Consider the following 19,939-nt stretch of genomic DNA (forward strand, 5'->3'; position numbering starts at 1 on the left):
AACGGATTCGTAAAGCTAAACTCAGATTCCAGGAAAGGCAGAACATCTAATGCTTTATCAGTAGTGGAAAAATACGAAGCAGATGAAAAATGGAACAACAAAATTTGCATACAGAGGGAAAGAAATTGAAGCACTCCGTTTCCACTATGACAGTTAAGGATGATCTACCTTCTCCCTAGAATGATTAAAATCATGTGTATAGATCAAATATCCATGCTCTTAGTGTTTTAAAGCGCTGTCCTGGGTTCAAATGTGAACTCTGTTTTTCTCCCTCAGTTTCATTTTTCTCCCCTCTGGTAAACCAATGGAGGACAGTGGAGGGGGAGTGGACAATAGTATGTAGACCTCCTAGTATTATTGACAAGATTATTGACAGGATGAAATAATAACAATCACAAACTCTTGCAACCTGCTAAATGTGTTAGGCATTATTATTCTAAGTGCACTGCATATATAGCATCTCATTAAATCCTCAAATTATAACTATTGTCCCATTTTCCAGATGAAGAAGCCAAAACGCAGAGGTTAAGTAGCTAGACTAAGATCATAGCTAGTGGTGGACCTCGGAAAGGAATTCAAGTGATCCAGCACCTTGTACTATGCCTAAAATACAATGTGCTCAATAAGTACCACTTACACATATTGTGTGCCAGTCCAGACAAAATAGGTTAAGTGATAGCCAGATTGAGGTTCGGCCACCTTATTGGAGACCCAGACTTAAGCCGGATCTCCTTTCCTCGCTCTAACTCCACAAGCTCACTTTTTTTCCCAAGCGTCCCCAGCAGCCACGGTTGCTATCCCTCTCCAAGCCCCCAGAACTTCCTGTTGCGCTCTGCGCCAGCTGTGGAGAGAGCCCGGCGTGGAGCTTGAGGCTGCGAGCTCCCCACGACTCCAGGTAGGGGACCGAGCGGCGGGTGGGGGAGGGGCCGGCGTTTACCTTGCCTGGCACTCTCATCGCTCCCGCACTTCGGCGCTGGGCACGCTGGGACTCACCGGGTCCACTGCCCTGGCCGCTCCGAACTCCACTTTCTCCTCCTCCCGGCTTCGGGCGCTGGCCGGAGCGGAACCGGAGAACTGCCTCCTCTCCGGGGACTTGTCCCCGCCGCCTAAGCTGAACCTCGGACCCCGTTAGGTTTCCGCTCTAACCCCTAAAGCGGTGGCACCATTCCAGCTCCCAAAACCGGGGACCTGCCCCTTAGTACACGCCCCGTGTTATTGGAAATCCCAGATAAATCTTAGCTCTTCCAGATCCTAGTTAGATACCAGTGCGACTGGCCCCACCCTCAGGCACTCAGGGCCCTGGGCTCAGATCTGGTAAATCGCCTAAGACCCTTTGCGTTACCCTCGCTACAGTCCCGCTTACCTGCGAGCTCTCCACCGAGGGTCGGGCTCTCATCTCTGACTTGCAGGCACCGCTACCAAAGCTTTATCTGCGCTTCCGACTTGTGGAGTCAGAGCTGGGCTCCACCTACACACGCTGCCTTTTACAGCTCCGTACATCTGTCACAATACTTTTCGGCGTCAGTTACCTTCTGTGTAGAGAGGAAGTGATTCCGAGCCTACCTAAATCAAAGGAATACAGTGTGAGTCAAATGGGACATAGACTCTCATCCCAGATAATATTTTATGGTGGTGTATTGCGCTCTGTGAATGCGTCAGTGTGGTGAGGGAGGACTCCGGAGATGTAGCCTAACAGCACAGCTTTTACTACCTAGGAGTTACTGGGTGTGTCAGGTGAGCCCTCTGGGTCCGAGTTCACTTATCTATGCACTAGAAATGACAGCAAATAACCCACTTTCCTCAGAGGTTATACTGAAAACAGAGGAATCTGTAAAATACCACGCAAATGTTTTCCCGTTTTGTTGTTTTCTGTGGGTTCTCTGGCTAGGTTGTCTTGATAAAGGCTGTGGTCAGTGACTATGGGTGAGTCCTAGTATGTTGGCAGGAGTGATGCTCACTTATTACAAGTGTTTTTAATTAACAATGCAACCCTTCATCTCTGATAATTGACTTCAAATTAGGGTTACCTACCTATTGAGTCTAGTTTAATGTCTTCCCAATGAGTTCACATTTGAGACACAGTTAGCAGATGTTCCCCTACCCCCGTTTCTCAATGCGGCTTGTTTTGTTTTGGTTTGGTTTGGTTTTTTAGAGAATTGATTTTTAGAGAGAAAGAAGAAGGGGGAGACAGAGAGAGACAGACATCGATATCGATTTGTTGTTCCTCTAACTCGGGCCTTCTCCAGTTGCTTCTTGTGTGTGCCCTGACTGGAGACGGAACCCGCAACCTCGGCCTGTCCAGAGGATGGTCTAACCAGCCGAGCTACCCAGTCAGGGCCTCCATGTAGTTTTAATGGACATCTCTCTTTTTTAAATCCTCACCTGGGTATATACTTATTATTTGTTGTTATTGTTGTTTATTTTAGAGCAAGAGAGAAACATCAGTTGGCTGCCTCCCAGATGCATCCCCTAGCTGGGTGGATGGAACCCCAAACCTAGGTATGTGACCTGACCAGAGATCAAACATGAAACCTTTTGGTGTACAGAACAGCGCTCCAACCAACCGAGCCACCTGGCCACAGCTAATGAACATTTCTGCATTACAAAACTTGAACATCGAATGTGTGTATTAACATTTCATTAGGTTTTTTTTTCTATTAACACATTTAATCTCCTTTCCCCTCTCGACTTATCTCCTTCATAATGCTAATGATCCATAGGCAGTTAACAGGTTTGAAGTCCCTCTAAGGCAAGTAAACACCTCCTGACTGGTGTTCCCCTCCATGCACCTTCCCCGGTATGGCAGGTCTCGCACAGCACTGGAGACTGGGGGCTGTCGGAAACCTGCAGACCCACCGAGAAGACCAGACATTGGAAGAGGCATCTGTGACTACCAACTGCAGCTTTAATCTCTGTGGTAAATTCCCATGTTAGAATGGTCATATACTCTTTTCGGATCAAGCTTCAAGAAACAGAGTTTAAAGTAACAGTGTGATACTAGGGCCTAAGGGACCTGATGTGTTAGTTTACAAGCTGCCTTTGGTTCCCAAACTGTATCAAAAACACTTGAGGCATTTATTGGAACTGCAGATTCCCAGGCCCCACCCCCGCCCCCCAACAGACCATCTGGATTACAATTTCTAGGGCAGGGCCCAGAAGTCTTTATTTTTCACAATTTAATTTAAAAACTTGTCTATGAAAGTCTTCTGTCCATAAATATACCTTTGCCCAGAGGTTACCTATGAAATTTAAATTTTAGAATGTTCATTGTGGTTTGATTCAGGCCAACAAATATTTCCTGAACACATACTGTTTGTCCAGTATCCTGCTGGGCGCTGGGAAAACAAAGATGAATAAAGCATTGTCCGGTCTGTAAGGAGTTTGAGTTTGTAGGAGGAGAAACAATCAAAAATGAAACAGTACCTGGACACCATTGGTAACACTGGGCAACATAAATAGTGCTTTAATTTTTCATTGGTTGCCCTCCCTTTCCCTTTCTTCCTTTCCCATTATTTTCTCAGGTCTTCTTTGTCAGAACTCCCTTTTACCCTGGATGTTGTAAATGTCGTATTCCTGATCTAACATGGTTTTAAATACTGCGCCAACTCTTAAGGTCAACCTAATGATTTCAAAATGGAAAGGAATGGCTGGTTTTTCAGCAGAGAAAAATGAGCATAACAAGGTTTTTTTTTTAAATGTATAAAGATCTTAATGAGTCCCAGTATTTGGAGGCTACTAAGAGGTAGTTTCTTACATGTACTCTTTTGAATAAAATTGTTTCAGGCTTGGATTTGGTATTGGTTCAGTTCCATTTATTTGGACAGGGGTAAGGGTTGTCAGGCTTTTGTAGAGTAATACTTCCAAGCTTCTCTAGACAGCCCAGAAAGAAAATGAGAAATAAACATTTCCTTTTTTTTTTTTCACCACGAGAAGAAGAAAAGGCACCGTGAGAAACTCCTTGTCCAACCCATCATGGTATATTATCATCTCTAGTTCACAACCCTCACTTTGAGGGGCCACCACTTTCTTTTCAGAAGCATAAAGGAAACAAAGGCAGTGGTAATCTGAAGTCAGGTCTCATAGCAGGGAACTATGAATTTACATGCTAAAACATGGCCACTGTGTTTGCGGCACCTCCCAGACATGACATCCCACAGCTCAATATGCTCTAGTTAACTATCACCTGAAGATCCCTCTGCCACCAATGTCCAATTTTTTATTGCCCACTTGGAAAGAGGAATCTTGGAACACTAACAAACCCCCAAATTAAAAGTCTCTACTTTTCTAATGATCCTGTTTCATTTTTTTGTCCTATCACCTGTTTTAACTTATGAAAGCCTGTAATGGAATTGCCTGCTGATCCCAATGCGTGTCTAGGAAGACAGTACCCACTAACCATCCATCCTCTCTTCTGCTTTGTCAAGTTTCTACTATCCTTGTTAGTTGTGTCCCCCCTCCAAAAAAAAGATATGTGGGTGTGCTTTGGTGTAACAATCCCAGTACTTCAGAATGTGACTTTATATAAAAATAGACTCTTGCCCTGGCTGGTGTGACTCAGTGGATTGAACACTGGCCTGCGAACCAAAGGGCCGCTGGTTTGATTCCTAGTCAGGCCACATGCCTGAGTTACAGGCCAGGTCCCCAACAAGAGGCACATGAGAGGCAGCCACACATTGTTGTTTCTCTCCCTCTCTTTCTCCCTCCCTTCCCCTCTCTAAAACAAATAAAAATCTTTAAAAATAAAAATAGGCTCTTTTACAGAGGCAATCGAGTTAAAATTAGATCATTAGGATAAACTATGTTTATTAGTATGATTGGCTGTGGAGAAGAGCGAACCAGGAGACTGAAGAAATGGACCTTGGGAAAGAGACAGCTATGGAGAGAATCCATGGTTAGCTATCTACTTTTTGTGGGCAGGGGTGGCCCATATGCTAGGTGCATGTGGACCGCCGCATGAATACAGGGAAGCCCTGAAAAATGCTGGCTGGTCTTGATGTGTTTGAGGAACTATGCATTATACATTATGGGTCAGCAAAACAACATGTCCACAGCTGTGGGCTAAAGGCAGAAGCCCAGGTTAGAAGTTAAAGGAAAATAAAAGTTAGAGGAAGAACTGAAAATAGAAAAAGATATTGGAATGTCTACAACTCTGTTAGCATCAGGACTGGCTAATGGAGTTGGAGAGCAAAGCAATAAACTGGAAACCAGCTTTAGCGTGTAGCTTTGCCAAATGCAGAACATAAGCAGCCACAGACATAGGGCCGAAGCACTTGTGACTAAGCCAGATTGGGCCAACTTCGTATTTCTGCCTGGCTAATGTAGCGGTGGGACACATGGGGAGGTGGTATTTCTCTCATGGGGCAGAAATCAGAAAAAAATTAGTAACATCACTACACACTCTGCCCTTTGACAGTGGCTACATGGTGCCTAAGGAATTCAAGGCAGCCATTCCCGTATAGATTGGATCATTCTGTCCCACAGGAGGGCCTGCACAAATGATGGAGCTCTTCCTGGGCAAGTGGATCCTTTGGAATCTATGGAAGAAATACAGCGAATTCTTAGAGAGCTGGGTATGTGCCAGGCCATCTATGCTCTGGGGCCACTTTTACAGCAGGAATGAAGGCAAAGATTCTGCAGACAGTGGAACAAGACATCTATGATGCCAGGGAATTTATTGCAGATCTGGAGGAAACCAACCTGTCTCAAGACTGTGCCTGAGTTATGAGGAAGTTTCAAAACTCAGACTGGAAAGGAAAAGGAGTAAAGGTCATTTGAACTATTTCCACTTATTTTTTGGAAGCCACGAGGTCTCTGTTTGCATCTGTTGGCATGTTCACTGTGTCTAGATAAGTATCGCATTTGTCTGTATGTGTGTGTGTGTTTAACTTCTGGATGGCTTGCTAATTTGGAAAGAAACTCTAATTGGCCTAAACAAACAAATGCTTATATAAATTCTCAAAAATGTAACAGAAACTAAATCAAATGCTTTTCAAGTTCATGTGATCTAAGATTAACTTTTAGTAAATAAAAGTTTAAGTTTGTTGGTTTAATTAAAACAGGTAACTAATTAAACAGTTATCTAAGGGTTAAGAATTCTAATTAAGGTGAAGGGAAAATAATATATGTTTTCAGTAATAGAAAGTATAGTCATAGAAATGTACTTTTGAGAGAAAAGAAAGTAATTTTGTCCTAAAGCGAGGCTGGTTATTTCAGAAATGAAAAGAGGAAAAACAGGACAACATCTGAATGCAAAAAGAGAGAGGAGGGGAGGGAAGGAATGAGGAAAAGGGGGAGGGAAGGAGGGTGGGGGGGAGAGAGAGAGAGAGAAAGGGAGAAAGGAAGGAGAAAGTTGTAGAAGGTTTATGGAAAAGAAATCTTTGAGAATAATTTTAATGTGTGGTTACACTAAGATTACAATGGATTTATTTAAGTGCTAGATTTAAATATAAAAAGTAAGCTGATGCAAAATCTTTTCTCTGTTAAAAAGACAAAGTTTTCTTGGACTGTTGGTCTGCTCCTGATAAGATATTGTCACAAGTTTTCTGACTAGAAAACAAAGACCTATGTTTATAAATTTATCAGCAAAACCAATAACATCATGATAGCTGGTTTTCTCATGAAGTTTTTGTGGATAACCTAAACATAACTGTTAAGAACTAATAAACTACCCCTACCTCTAGCAACTGGGGCAGGTTGGTGGCCCACAAGGCTAATCGCAGGTGGCAGACAACGCAGTGGCCGTGTCCTGGAGCCAGGCAAGTGCTCTGGCAGCATCGGTGGGGCTTCACCCCATAGCAAGATGCCCTGCTCTTTGTCCTCCCACGGGTTCCTAGGAAGTGCCAGGTGGGCAGCGCCAAAGCAGCAGCAGCAGAGGCTGCTCTGACTGGAGCTCTCTCCCCTCCCCATTGGCCTGAGCCGGTGGCTGGAGGCAGTGGGCTGCCTGAGAAGGGGAATTCACTTCACCAGGACACGGAGACTGTTCAATCACCAGGATCTCAAAGTTATCAATGTTGGGCTGGATAACGCAGGAAAAACTACCATCCTTTACCAATTTTCTACAAATGAAGTACATACATCCCATAAAATGGGAAGTAGTGTAGAAGAGATAATGATAAAATATTCACATTTCCTAATGTGGCATATTGGTAGCCAAGAATCTCTTCATTCTTCCTGAATACTTACTATGGTAACAGAGTTTATGATAGTTGTGGACAGTACGGAGAAAGGATTTCTGTAACTAGGAAAGAACTGTATAAAATGTTAGCCCATGAGGACCTGAGGAAATCTAGATTGCTAATTTTGGCTGACAAACAAGACGTTAAAGAGTTCATGACTGTTGCAGAAATCTTCCAGTTTCTGAAACTAACTTCTATTGAAGATCACCAGAGGCATACCCAGGCATGCTGAGCTCTTACTGCAGAGGGGTTGTGCCAAGGACTTGAATGGATGACATCAGGATTTAAGATTACCTGGCCTCCACTGACCTCTTCTCATAGACTTTGTATAAACAAAGTGCTAGACTTTACCTGGAAGCCACAAAAATTAATGGTTCAGATGTAGTTATAGTAAACTGATTTAAACTTTTTCTATAAGGAGAAAAATTAGAAGAGTGGACTGGGTGGAGGGAGGCAAAAGGGAAAAATGGGGACAACTGTAATAGAATAAACAATAAAAATATAAAGTAGAAAAAGAGAGAAAAATTAAGACCACATATTTGAAAACAAAGATGAAGTTTTATCTCTGAATTGCTTTCCCATTAGTTTCTGCCAAAGCAAGGTCTTAAAGCTGTGATTAGCATTTTTCACATAATGAATCCTCTCAGGACATTGTGTAGCCTGTGGTAAATATTTACAAAGGGAGGGGAAGACTTTTTTTTAACTTTAAGAGCTTTATTATCAGTATAACCTTCCTTACTTTAATGTTTTCTCTTCTTGTTCCATTAAGTCAAAATACAAATCAGCGCAGATATTGAGTTTCCAATATTTTAAAAAGTTATGTTGCTTAGGAAAAGTATTTTGTATAAGATTGTGCATATATCTCAAGTTCAAGTTTTGACTTGTAGAGAAAAGTGAATAACAAAAATCAATAATATCCTTAATTATAATCATAATGAAATGAGCACTAGCATTGGTTTAGGTGCCAATTTGTACTCTCCCCCTATGTTCTCTGTATTGTACTAACCAACCTCCAAAATCATTGAGCTGCTGTTTTTAAAAAAGAGATTTCATTTATTTGTTTGTTTTAGAGGGAGAGGAAGGGATGAAGAAAAAGAAGGAGAGAAACACCAAAGTGAGAAGGATTGATTAGTTGGTTACTTCTGGACCACGCCCTGACTAGGAAGCAACCCCCCAGGCATGTGCCAGGACTGGGAACCTAATCCACAAAGCTTTGCTTTACGGGACAATGCTGAACGAACTGAGCCACACCATCAGGGCACGCTTCTCTTTTTAAAAAGAGGAATAAAAAAAGAACTAATTAAATAGATGTAAGTAGAATAAAAGGTTTTTAGGCAAACCTTAAGCAATAATTATGTGTTAAAAGAACCACAGCAGTAATGAGGTTCTTCTGTACATGAAATGCCTTAGCTGCCTTTCATAAAAAGGCAGCAGCAACAAAATATGTAAAGCTTGTGGCACATATGAATGAAGTCCATTCTGCTTCTGCAAAGATGACCCTTCATCGCCAGAGTTTTGCCATCCTGATGTCCTTCTAACATGACAGCACTCTGCTCCTGAATCAGAGTAATTAACATGGGTAAACCATGGCCTTAAATTAAATGAACAGTTGGACCTATAGGGAATCCAAGATGGCTGCTTGGCTCCTCCATGCACCTTGGCAAACCCCATTTATCAATTTGTGCATTCCTTCATGCACCCCAGTGAACTTCATTCGATTGCCACTTACTATGGGTCACCAATAGGTTCTGCAGTTATATGTCTATTACCTGCATGGATTAAAGACTTCCCCTGCCACAAAGAAGGTGTTAGAAAATGTGTTTACCACTTGAGGTATACTTTCCAGGAGCTCCCTCAAAGCTATTTACATAGCCCAACCTCTCACTGTTTTCCTTCCTGACCTCTGTGAAATGCGCTTGTTATATTAATGACATAATGTTAACTCCTGAATGTTTGCCTCTATTGCAGAAAACCTTGTGGCCTTTGCTGGACCACCTGCAACAAAGAGGATGGACAGTAAATCTGCAGAAAAGTCATGGTATGGGCATTGCAGTAAAGTTTTTGGAAATTGTATGGTTGGGTAAGACCTGTTTGTCCCTGAGGCTGTCATAGACCAAGTTCAAGCCTACCCCATACAAAAAAAAAATTAAAATTGGTACAGGTTTTTGCGGGAATTCTGGGGTATTGGGGAAATCATACCCCATTTAACACAATGCCTTTGCCCATTACATCACCCAGTGAAGAAGGGATATATATGGGATTGGGGTGCTGAACAACTGGCTGCCTTTGTGAAAGCAAAAATGCTGGTCTAGGGCTTCCGGTCAAGATGGCAACATAGGCAGACATGGCTCACCTCTTCACATACCACATTAAAATTACAATTAAAATACAGAACACCCATCACTCAAGAATGTCAGAAATTGAGTTCAATGGAAGTCTGACAACTACAACATTGAAGAAATTACATCCATCCAGACTGGTAGGAGGAGCGTGGATGTGAAATGGGCTGGCCCCACACCCATGTGGGGATAAAAATTCAAGAGTGATATTTTGGGAATGAGGAGTCTCAGACCCAAACCAGGCTTCCCAGCCCAGAATTCCAGTACCAGGAAGATAAGTCCCCACAACTTCTGGCTGTGAAAACCAGTGAGGATTGAGTTGGTAGAGGAGGCTGTTAAGCAGATCCTCTTGAGGAACCCACACACAGACTCACCTACTCAGACTCACTCCCTCTGAGCTCTAGCACCAGATTAGCAGCTCGAAGGGCACCAGTGGTATACAAGGAGAAACTGAAGTGTCTGGCATCGGAGCAAGCAGAGGCCATTGTCTCTTTGCAAAGCCCTCCTCCACAGAACCAGTAGGCTGGTGCCATATCTGAGACTCCATCAACCTGGCTAACATGGTGTGACCCAACTTGGAGATCCATAGAGGTTCTACCTTACCCAGGTTATGGGGCCACCCAACCTGCTTTTCCATATGAATGGCTGGCCTTGGATCCTAAATCCTATCAAGCAAGAGCTGGCTTCAGCAAGCCCTAGCTGCAGCCAAATTAGAGTCATACCTTGGCTTCACATGGGAATCTCCAAGCCAGCACAAGTAGCAGCCATCTCAGATTGCTTTATAGCTCAAGAAGGGTGCCCCAGACAAAACACAGGTGGGCGCTGACCTTGGACTGCACCACCCAAGAAATTCCAGGGCCAATGCACCCAGTGGACAGCTATAGACCTCATCGGAGCACCACCACCCTACTCCTGCACAGCTGATCCTCCATGGAGAGTGGACATTGGTGGTAAGTGGTCACAACCAATCCTTGCAGCTGACTGGCCTGGGTAAATCCCTCCCATTGATCTGCCAACAGCAACCAAGCCTCAACTATAAGAGAAGGAAGTGCTCAGCCCACACAAAGGGCTCAACTTGAATATCCAGCTTGAGTAATAAGGGAGGCTGTGCCACCGGACCCTATAGGACACCTACAACATTAGGCCACACTACCAACACACAAAGTTAAGCAGCTCTACTTAATACATAGAAACAAGCACAGGGAGGGTGCTGAAATGAGGAGAGAAAGAAACATGGCCCAAATGAAAAAACAGATCAAAACTCCAGAAAAAGAGCTAAATGAAATGGATATAAGCAATCTGTCAGATTCAGAGTTCAAAATACTGGTTATAAGGATGCTCGAGGAACTTAATGAGGACCTCAGTAGCATAAAAATGACCCAGTCAGAAACAAAAGATACACTAATTGAAATGAAGAACAATTTACAGAGAAACAACAGTAGAATGGATGAAGCTGAAAATCAAATCAATGATTTGGAATATAAGGAAGCAAAAACCAACCACACAGAACAACAACAAGAAGAAAAAATAATCCAAAAAAATGAGGATAGTATAAACAGTCTCTGGGACAACTTTCAGAGGTCCAATGTTCACATCATAGGGGTGCCAGAAGAAGAGAAAAAGAAGAAATTGAAAATCTATCTGAAAAAGTAGTGAAAGAAAACTTCCCTAATTTGGTGAAGGAAATAGACATGCAAGTCCAGGAAGCACAGAGAGTCCCAATTATGATGGTTGAAAGAGGCCCACTCAAAGACACATCATTATTAAAAGGCCCAAGGTTAAAGATAAATAGAGACTCTTAAAAGCAAGAGAAAAGAAGTTAGTTACCAGATGGTTGCCACATGAGAGAGGGGAGGGAGAGAATGGGTGAAGAGGTGAGGGGATTAAGAAGTACAAATAGGTAGTTACAGAATAGCCATGGGGATGTAAAGTACAGTATAGGAAATGGAGCAGCCAAAGAACTTATATGCACAACCTGTGGACATGAACAATGGTTGGGGGATTGTCTGAGGTAGTAGGGGGTGCTGGGTCGTAAGGGGCAAAGGGGAAAAAATTAGGACAGCTGTAATAGCATCATCAAAGAAATATGATTTTTTAAAAAAGTACTTGTCAAACAGATTAAAGCTCTTGGAATCTGCCAGGTGGGTGTTGCCATTTGAATTAGATGTTTCAGTAACCCCAGAAGGTACAGGCTGGACATTATGGGACAAACAGTCAAAGAGTGACTGTCCCTTGGATTTTGTCCCAACTATGGAAGGGGACAGAGATATGCCCCAATAGAACATCAGTTATTGGCAGAGTACAAGTTCTATCTGGAAAAAGTCCAACCATTTTTAATATAATGAGAATGGTTTGCACAACATCTATGTAATCTGGCAGCCAAGGAGAGTGAACTGGAGTGCACATGCATGAACAGTGACAACTTCACTGTACCAGTCAGTGGGGACAGTAGATGCTGTTGAATGAGCATGTGTACTATGTGGCCATTGCATTCAAAATGACTGAATGAATAAAGCAACAAATCTGCATCAAATTTTACATTAAGCTTGAACATTCCTCTGTGGAAACTATTCAGATGATTCAGAAGGCTATGGCTATGGGTACCTGGTGATTGGCAGCTTTATCATGACAATGTGCCTGCTCAAGTATCACATCTCATGCACAGTCTTTTGGCAAAGCATCAAATCACCCAGGTGACTCAGCCCCTCTATAGCTCAGATTTGGTGCCCTACAACTTGTGGCTTTTCGCAAAACTAAAATCACCCTTGAAAGGGAAGAGACTTCAGATGGTTGACGAGATTCAGGGAATATGACAGAGCAGCTGATGGCAATGGGGAGAACTATGTGAATTCCCAAGGTGCTGACTTTGAAGGGGACTGAGACATCATTGTCCTATGTACAGTGTTTCTTGTATCTTCTTCAGTAAAGGCCTCTATTTTTTATAGTGCATGGCTGCATACTTTCTGGACATACCTCGTATATGGTGCTTCTGCAAATGGAACCTTTTAAGGGTAGATCGACAACATGTTTACTGACCAGCCTCCACCATGACTCAGACTCCTACACTGAGTAAGTGGTATGTCTAGTTACAACAGAGGAGTGCTATCTGTCAGATAGTCCTTTGTCTCTAGCCATGCAGCAACTATTAGGCCCTGTTTAATATATAGCATCTCCAAATTCTCCTAGAATAAGAGAATTTGGCCCCTGCAACCTGCAAAGAATAAATAGGTGAAATTCTGGCTGAAACGTGGTCCCCTGACGGCCCTGGCTGGAGCAATTTGCCTACTTGGACAGCAAGTGCCATTCAACCACCCAATGATACTATCTAGATAAAAACAATGAGCCAAGTTAAGAGTGGTCTGGTTAGTAATCATGCATGAACCTTGGCGGCTGATGCTGTGTATTGACAGTGGGGTCATTCTAAAAGGATTGACTCTGTGGCTTGGACAATGGAAGGCCAGGGGTGGGGGGAATGAACGTGGGGAGAGAGTGTAAATGATCATGAACAAACCTTTAAGGGAAAAGAAATGTGGAAACGTTTTCGGGCTCACTCTTGAGAGGTTAATGAAGATCTTGTCTTCCATGTCCCTGCCCACAAAACATCTAAACCTCCAGGTAATCAGGAAGCAGATGTCTTAACAATAAAAAACTTAAGCTTTAGCAACGAACCCAATAGGGAACACTGAAATTTGGATAAATGAGAAAAGTGGATACCAAAGTACCTGGTTAGGATGGTGCACTGCTAAGGAGGAGGTGCTAGAGCTTAAGCTAAGGGCAGAAGCTCTGGAGTCAACAACAGTCCTGGTCACTGAGGCCCCCCAACCAATAAGGCACTGGCAAACGCCTTACATAGGTACCCTTCCCTTGAGTGAGGTCTCCAAATATGCTTTGGTGCATGTCAACACTGCCTCTGCTTTAACTCAAACCTTCCCATGTCAGCAAGCTCATCAGGCCACTACCATAAAAAGATGAGAAAAGCTAAGTACTAAGTACTGTGTATGGGTACCCCTGTCAAATAGATAGTGACCAGAGGTCACATTTCAAAGGACATGAAGTACGAGAGTGGGCAAAGGAACATGATATGGAATGGAAGTTCCAGCTGCCCGATGAACCACAAGCAGCTGGGCTGGTGGAACAGAAAAATGGTGTTCTCAACAGGTAAAATTACTGACTGGAAACCCTGCCTTGGCCAGGTAGACAACAGTGCCTTCCCAAGTGTTACTACATTTAAATGACCAACCTGTGGGGCCTATGGGCTCACATGCCAGATTAGGAACTGAGGCTGAATCGCCCAATATGGTAAATAAGGTGTGGAAAACAGAGTGCATAGCAATAGTCCTGACACTTGCCATGGACCAATGAACTATGTTAGTGAGGGCACCAAGACCTATTGTCCCTGGAAAGAGAACTATTTACTGGAACCCACCAGGATGGGTCAGTTACCTAATGCCCCTGGATGGGGACAAACTGCTCAATCTCCAGTGGGACCTTGTCATCCTAATGCAGTCAGGACCCATAGAGACAAGCTATATGTGGACCAGGACACACCATTGAAAGAGGAAAAGGTAAGGGTCCTGGTCCAGCATATTCCTCCCTCTGTTATTTCCTCAGGCCAAGACGCACCACCTGCCCTGGACAACATGCATGGTTCACACAACCTAGCCAGATTCCCAAGACCACAGCTAGATTAACATCCAAAGAGCAGGTTACAAGTGTCATACACATAGAAGAAGAAGACCTCCCAATTCAAGTCCCTGCTAAATATGTGTCTTTCCAAACTTAGACTTTTGCTATTCTTGTTGTATCCAGTTACAGGGGAGGCCACCTGTGCCATCATGCACACTGAATGTTGTGTGTTTATACCAGATGGATCTGCTAATATTTCTTCCTTCTTAGCACATATAAAAAAAGCTCAGGTAAATGTCCTAAGTGATCCAAGCCCAAGCCCGGGTGACCTATGAGTACACAGGTTCGAGTACTAGGGGGCACAGTGGAAAATATTATTTCTAATACTTGGATTACTTCTTTAAATTTCCCTGTCTCTCTCATGCATGTGTCTATATTGCTGCTGTGGACTGTGTCTCCAATGTGGTCAAAGTAGCAACTAAACAAGCTACCTCCCTGCTAATGAAGCCCCTTGCTGGCCACCTAGGGCACTTCAACCACTCAGGGTACCTGGAAGAAGAGGCAGGAGGAGCGTGAGACTGTAAGAGCCAGTCACAAGGGGCGGAGGGTGGAAAAGAGATTATTCCATGATATGAGCAATGCTGGACCCACAGGCTAGATCCAGGCCAGAACAGAGATTGCCTCCAGGAAAACTTTGGTGTCCTTATAAAAAGGACAAATTTGGACAGAGAGACATACATAGAAGATTGATAACGTGAAGTCACAACTGGAAAACAACCTCCTATAGGCCAAAGAACGTAGGCCTGGAACTCATCCTTCCCTCACAGCCTTCAAAAGGAACCAACCCTGCTGACACTTGATTTTGGACTTTTAACTTCCAGAACTGAAAGACAATAAAATTTCCATTGTTTAAGCCATTCCTTTGTGACAGCCCTAGCAAAATAACATACTTCCCTACATTTAGATTCATGGAAATTCTCCTCAATCCCAACTTTTGAAGAGGGCATCATAGCTGCCTGTTGGCCTAAAAGGGACCCAGATTATACCTCTTACACAAGCATAGATATTCATAGCACTCTCTTTTATTCTCAGAAGGGTCCATGTTTATACAGTCATGCTACCTCTCACACCACCCACAATCCTGTCTACAACCCATTTCTATTCAGCAAAGAGTTTCTTTGCAATCACTTGGGAACATCTGAATATTAACAAGCCTCCCTTGGTGCAATGAATGAAAAAAGAGTATTCATTTGAAAACTTCCACAGATTTATTTTATTTTATTTATTTATTTCTAGAGAGAGGGGAAGGGAGAGAGAAAGGGAGAGAGAGAAATATCAGTGTGTGGTTGCCTCTTGCACGCCCTGTCCCGGGAACCTGGCCCACAACCCAGGCATGTGCCCCTACAGGGAATCGAACCAGCAACCCCTCAGTTTGCAGGTCGGTGCTCAATCCACTGAGCTACTGCAGCCCCGGCTAAAAGCTTCCATAGATTTTTGTTTGTTTTAATTACATTGTACATCCTGTAAAGGTAGGAACTGCTTCTTTTTTGTTTTTGCATCGCCTAGCATTTACATGGTCCAGCATGTGAGAACTATTTATTCAATGCAGTTAAATTGAAGTAGGAGCTTTGTTATCTTTAATATTTAATAAAATATCATACTTGCTCCAAATTACCCTCTCTTATTTTAAAAACTATCAAGAACTAGATGCAAATTGCTAAGTAGCTATGTTTCATGGGGCTTAGGAATCCTCATTTTTTAAAAAATGAAGGGTAAGCAAGTTGAAGCATTTTAGTTTTTTATGGCATTTGTATGCTTAGGCCAGCATGATTGTATCTGCAAGGGAGAAACCAGGCATATTGCACATGTATTAGTATCATATTTCCATACAATGCTTTACAAAGTTGTAATTGTGTAATGGAAATGAAAAAAACGCAAAAGGAGAGGATGATTACCGCAAATAATGCTGCTCATCCTTGTGATAAGTGGGGATTAGAAGACAGACACTTTCACGGGGGCTGTAAAGTGTATCTAACGGGCACGGCAGGCCTCTGTATAAAACTGATAGGCTTAAAGTCCCATCCAGGACAGCATGGGGGACCCTGAAAGCACAATCACTGCTGTTTCGGGCTCTGGGCAAATATGGAAAAGAATCCGTGATCATAATCATGGAACTGAAGGCAGTATCAGGACCACCCACTTCTGAAAGCAGAAGCGCTTCAGGAAGATATTACTCAGAGATACCTGGAAACCTGCCCTCCTTCTCCCTCTGTTACAGATGATCACTTACTGATAGGTTTAGCTCAAGAACTAAGAGACCCAAATGTCTGTCACACTGCCTTCACAGAAGCACAGGATTTCCCGTATAGGTTCTTCCGGAATGGTGATGTAAACCCAGGTTTAAAAGACTTGTGGCCCAGCAGAAATTAGACTCTTGACTGTGGCTGGACCCTGTCTGAAGGCATCAGTGATGGCTTCTTATTTCACTGGGGAAACCTAGGAAAGGGCAGCATCTGTTCCTTCTCTAGCTAGATACCCCTTCTCTCTAAAGTTCTGAACTGTGTATGTGCCTGTGCGTGGTGGGAGGGCAATTACCAGTGCTGCTGGACCTACAGATCACCTCCCCTCCACCATGAACACACTGCTCCATGGTCCACCTTCTCTCCTTGCAACCATAGAGGAACTGCTTCAAAAACATGTGTGCACCTCTTTTATTCCAGAACCATTCTAATTTTTCTGATTATAAAAGCAATATATTCTAGTTGTAGAGAATTTGAAGAATTTAGAAATGACAAGGGAGGGGGGAGAGAGAGAGAGAGAGAGAAAGAATATAAAGAATCAATCACTGGTAATTCCACCTCTCAGAGAAAACCTCTATATTCTGGTGTGTTTCTTTCCAGAAACTCTCTTTTCAGTATCTTTCTGTCTAGTTCCCATCAGCTCCCTGTTTTCTATTCCCTACGTCATTTTTTAAAGATTTTGTTTGTTTGTTTGTTTGTTTGTTTGTTTGTTTTAGAGAGAGGGGAAGGGAGGGAAAAAAAAGAGAAACATCCATATGAGAGAGAAACATCAATCAGTTTCTTCTCCCATGCCCCCAACCAGGGATCCAGCTACAACCCAGACATGTGCCCTGACTGGGAACCAAACCCATGACCTTTTGCTTTACAGGACAATGCTCAACCCACTGAGCCACACTGGTCAGGGCTCCTCTATCATTTCTTATTGAACTGATAGCTAACTGGGTGAACACTTGAGTTAGAAATTTTACTTCGTATAATTAAAAGTGTCAAAAAAGAAGCTTTGCCTTTACTATGACCCACTGTATGCAGTGGTGGTTTGCAGCAATAGAATGGTACCTATTAGGGCAGGAGTCCATCTGAGATAGCAGAGAGTCCTCCCTACCTCCTACCACTATCATCAATGATAAATGTTGCTCTGTAGAGAGATTAGTTACTTTATGAGTTATATAGAACTGGAGATACACCAGGGAACCCATAACCTATGTCCCTCTGTTTCCATGGGGAAATCTGTTCTGGGTTCAAAACTATTTAATTATAAACTAGCTTACAGAAAATAAATGATTTCTCAGAGGGAGACTGCCTACACTGGTATAAGAACAGGAGTAAATGCTTGAGTAACATTTGTGAAGAGGCGGTGGTAACAAGCCAACCCTTGGTGAGGAAAGCAGTGTCACTGATTTACACAGGTTCATGTGGAATGGCTAAGGGTTGAAAGAGGACAATTTCTCCAAGTAACTGCCCTCAGAGGCTTTGCTTATCTCTAGTTTTTTCTCATTCCTCTTCTTCGTCTATTGAACTCATTTATCAAAACTCAGCTTCATGTAAGCCTATAAGACTGGAGAAATCTGGCTCTGACCAGTGTAGCTTAGTGAACTGAGCATCCTTCCCCCAAATGAAAGGTTGCCAGTGTGATCCCTGGTCAGGGCACATGCCTGGGTTGCAGGTTCAGTCCCCACTCTGGGTGCATATGAGAGGTAAACTATCAATGTTGCTCTCACATTGATGTTTCTCTCCCTCTCTTTCTCCCTCCCTTCCCCTCTCTCTAAAAATAAGTAAATAAATAATCTTAAAAAAAACTTGGCAAAATCTGAAAAAGATCTGGAGATTGTACCAAAGTCAACATGCTGGTTTTGATACTGTATCGTGGTTGTGTAAGATGTTACTATTAGGGGAAGCAGGGTGGATGGTACACAGACCTCTTTTTACTATTTTTGCTATGTCTTGTGAATCTATGATTTTATCAAAAGAAAAAGAAAAACTCAGCTCTAGAACTTTTTGCAGCAAAGAATCATGCCTGACAACCAGATTCCTGTCATATTTGGCTTATTGTCCCTGCATGTAATTTCCATGTTGTATCCTCCCTGTTTTCTAATTAGCTGTGCCATACCACTTAACACACATGTGCATTTACACATGTATTACATATATTTATATATGTTTACATACTTTGTGACAAACATACAGACTATGTAATACTGTCTTGTTCACTATGAGTGTCTAGGAGTATACACCAGGAACCCCCAGCAAGGCTCTCTCTGTCCTGCACCTCCTGTCTGGGTACCTGGTGGCCCTGCCCCGCTAACTGCACAGTAAGTATTCTGTAACTACTACTTAAGTGATTGAAAAAGTGAGAACATTAAAGGAAATAAAGAGATAGTTAAAACACTTGACCAAGACGCTAATTTCATGTCCAGAAAACATTTACTACCCCACAATTAGAGTTTAAAGGCTGTAAAAGACAGCACCTCTGTCTCCCTTAATCCTAGTTATTACCATAAACAGTGGGTTATTGACCCAGAAGCACAAAGGTTAGTCACACATGTGTTGTTTTAACACTTGCCATAAAATACCTCTTCAAGTTTATTGAGGGAAATGCTGAAGAAGCACTTTGCTAACCCTGGAATCCACCCTTCCCACAGGTAATCTTATCTGAATCAAGGGGTGAGCAGGTTTGTTTAAGCGGAAAACTTCAGTGAAAAAAAGAACAAGTAACTTTTAAACTATGCAAATGTGTACCTTCAAACCAATATGAATGATATCTCCAAATTGAGAAGTCAGAGACATATGCAATGATTTAATAGAGTATACTCTTAGAAAAAGTACCCATTACTTACACTACTATTTACAGGTTAAAATATATTGGTTGTAGCCTATAAGGAAGGACTGACTATATTTTTTATCCAATTTGGTCCTATGTGATGCAGAACAATCTAATATAAAATACTTTGTGAAATAAAGGTCAGAATATGTGCATAGTATTCTAATTTTACCACTTATGCTTTTAAAATGAGAGGGGACTATATATTTGTTTATTTACATACTATTATATATTTTTATGTGTTTATTTATATATGCACACAGATGTATATATGCACATACAATGTGCACATAGGCAGGTGTGTGAGTGCATATGCATGAGATGTCCCTGGATAGATAGGTGAGAAGCAGGGGACAGTGACAACCTCTGGAAAATGAGTTAGGAAAAGGACCACCTTTCACTGTGTACATTTTTCCACTGTTTGAAATTTTACCACATTCATGTATTACCTTTAGTAATGTTGTTTTTTATTTTATTATAAAGCAAAATGCAAATAAAGAAAAACTACATAAAATCAATTAGTGTCATAGTGAATTATTATAAGATAAATGCTCTTGTAACTACCTACCAGGTCAAAAAAATAAAACTGGGCCAGCCACCCAGAACTCTCTCACAGTCCTGTTCCCTCTTCCAAAGTAACCCCTAATTTGACATTTATACTAGTCATTTCCTTCTATTACA

General features: G+C 42.4%; 2 protein-coding genes across 3 annotated transcripts in view; one reads left to right on the forward strand and one right to left on the reverse strand.

The window, feature by feature from the left end:
• The window catches only part of TRPM6 (transient receptor potential cation channel subfamily M member 6), a 168,946-nt gene that overhangs the window by 135,399 nt on the left and 13,608 nt on the right, over positions 1-19,939 (reverse strand). Inside the window, exon 2 of one of the 2 annotated variants that reach the window (XM_036021748.1) lies at positions 1,364-1,563. The exons of the other annotated variant lie outside the window; for it this stretch is intronic. Coding sequence (XP_035877641.1) covers positions 1,364-1,396 — 33 coding nt within the window. The 5' untranslated portion in view covers positions 1,397-1,563. The remainder of the gene's footprint in view (positions 1-1,363; positions 1,564-19,939) is intronic. 2 annotated transcript variants of the gene reach the window in all.
• On the forward strand, positions 2,800-8,204 carry LOC118499302 (ADP-ribosylation factor-like protein 5A). Its single transcript, XM_036020019.1, is given in 4 exon segments — positions 2,800-2,917; positions 5,482-5,570; positions 6,890-7,169; positions 7,172-8,204. Coding segments are annotated over 4 exon segments (876 nt in total). The 3' UTR covers positions 7,561-8,204.

This window comes from Phyllostomus discolor, chromosome 3, assembly GCF_004126475.2.
Source record: "Phyllostomus discolor isolate MPI-MPIP mPhyDis1 chromosome 3, mPhyDis1.pri.v3, whole genome shotgun sequence".
Taxonomy (NCBI): Eukaryota; Metazoa; Chordata; class Mammalia; order Chiroptera; family Phyllostomidae; genus Phyllostomus; species Phyllostomus discolor.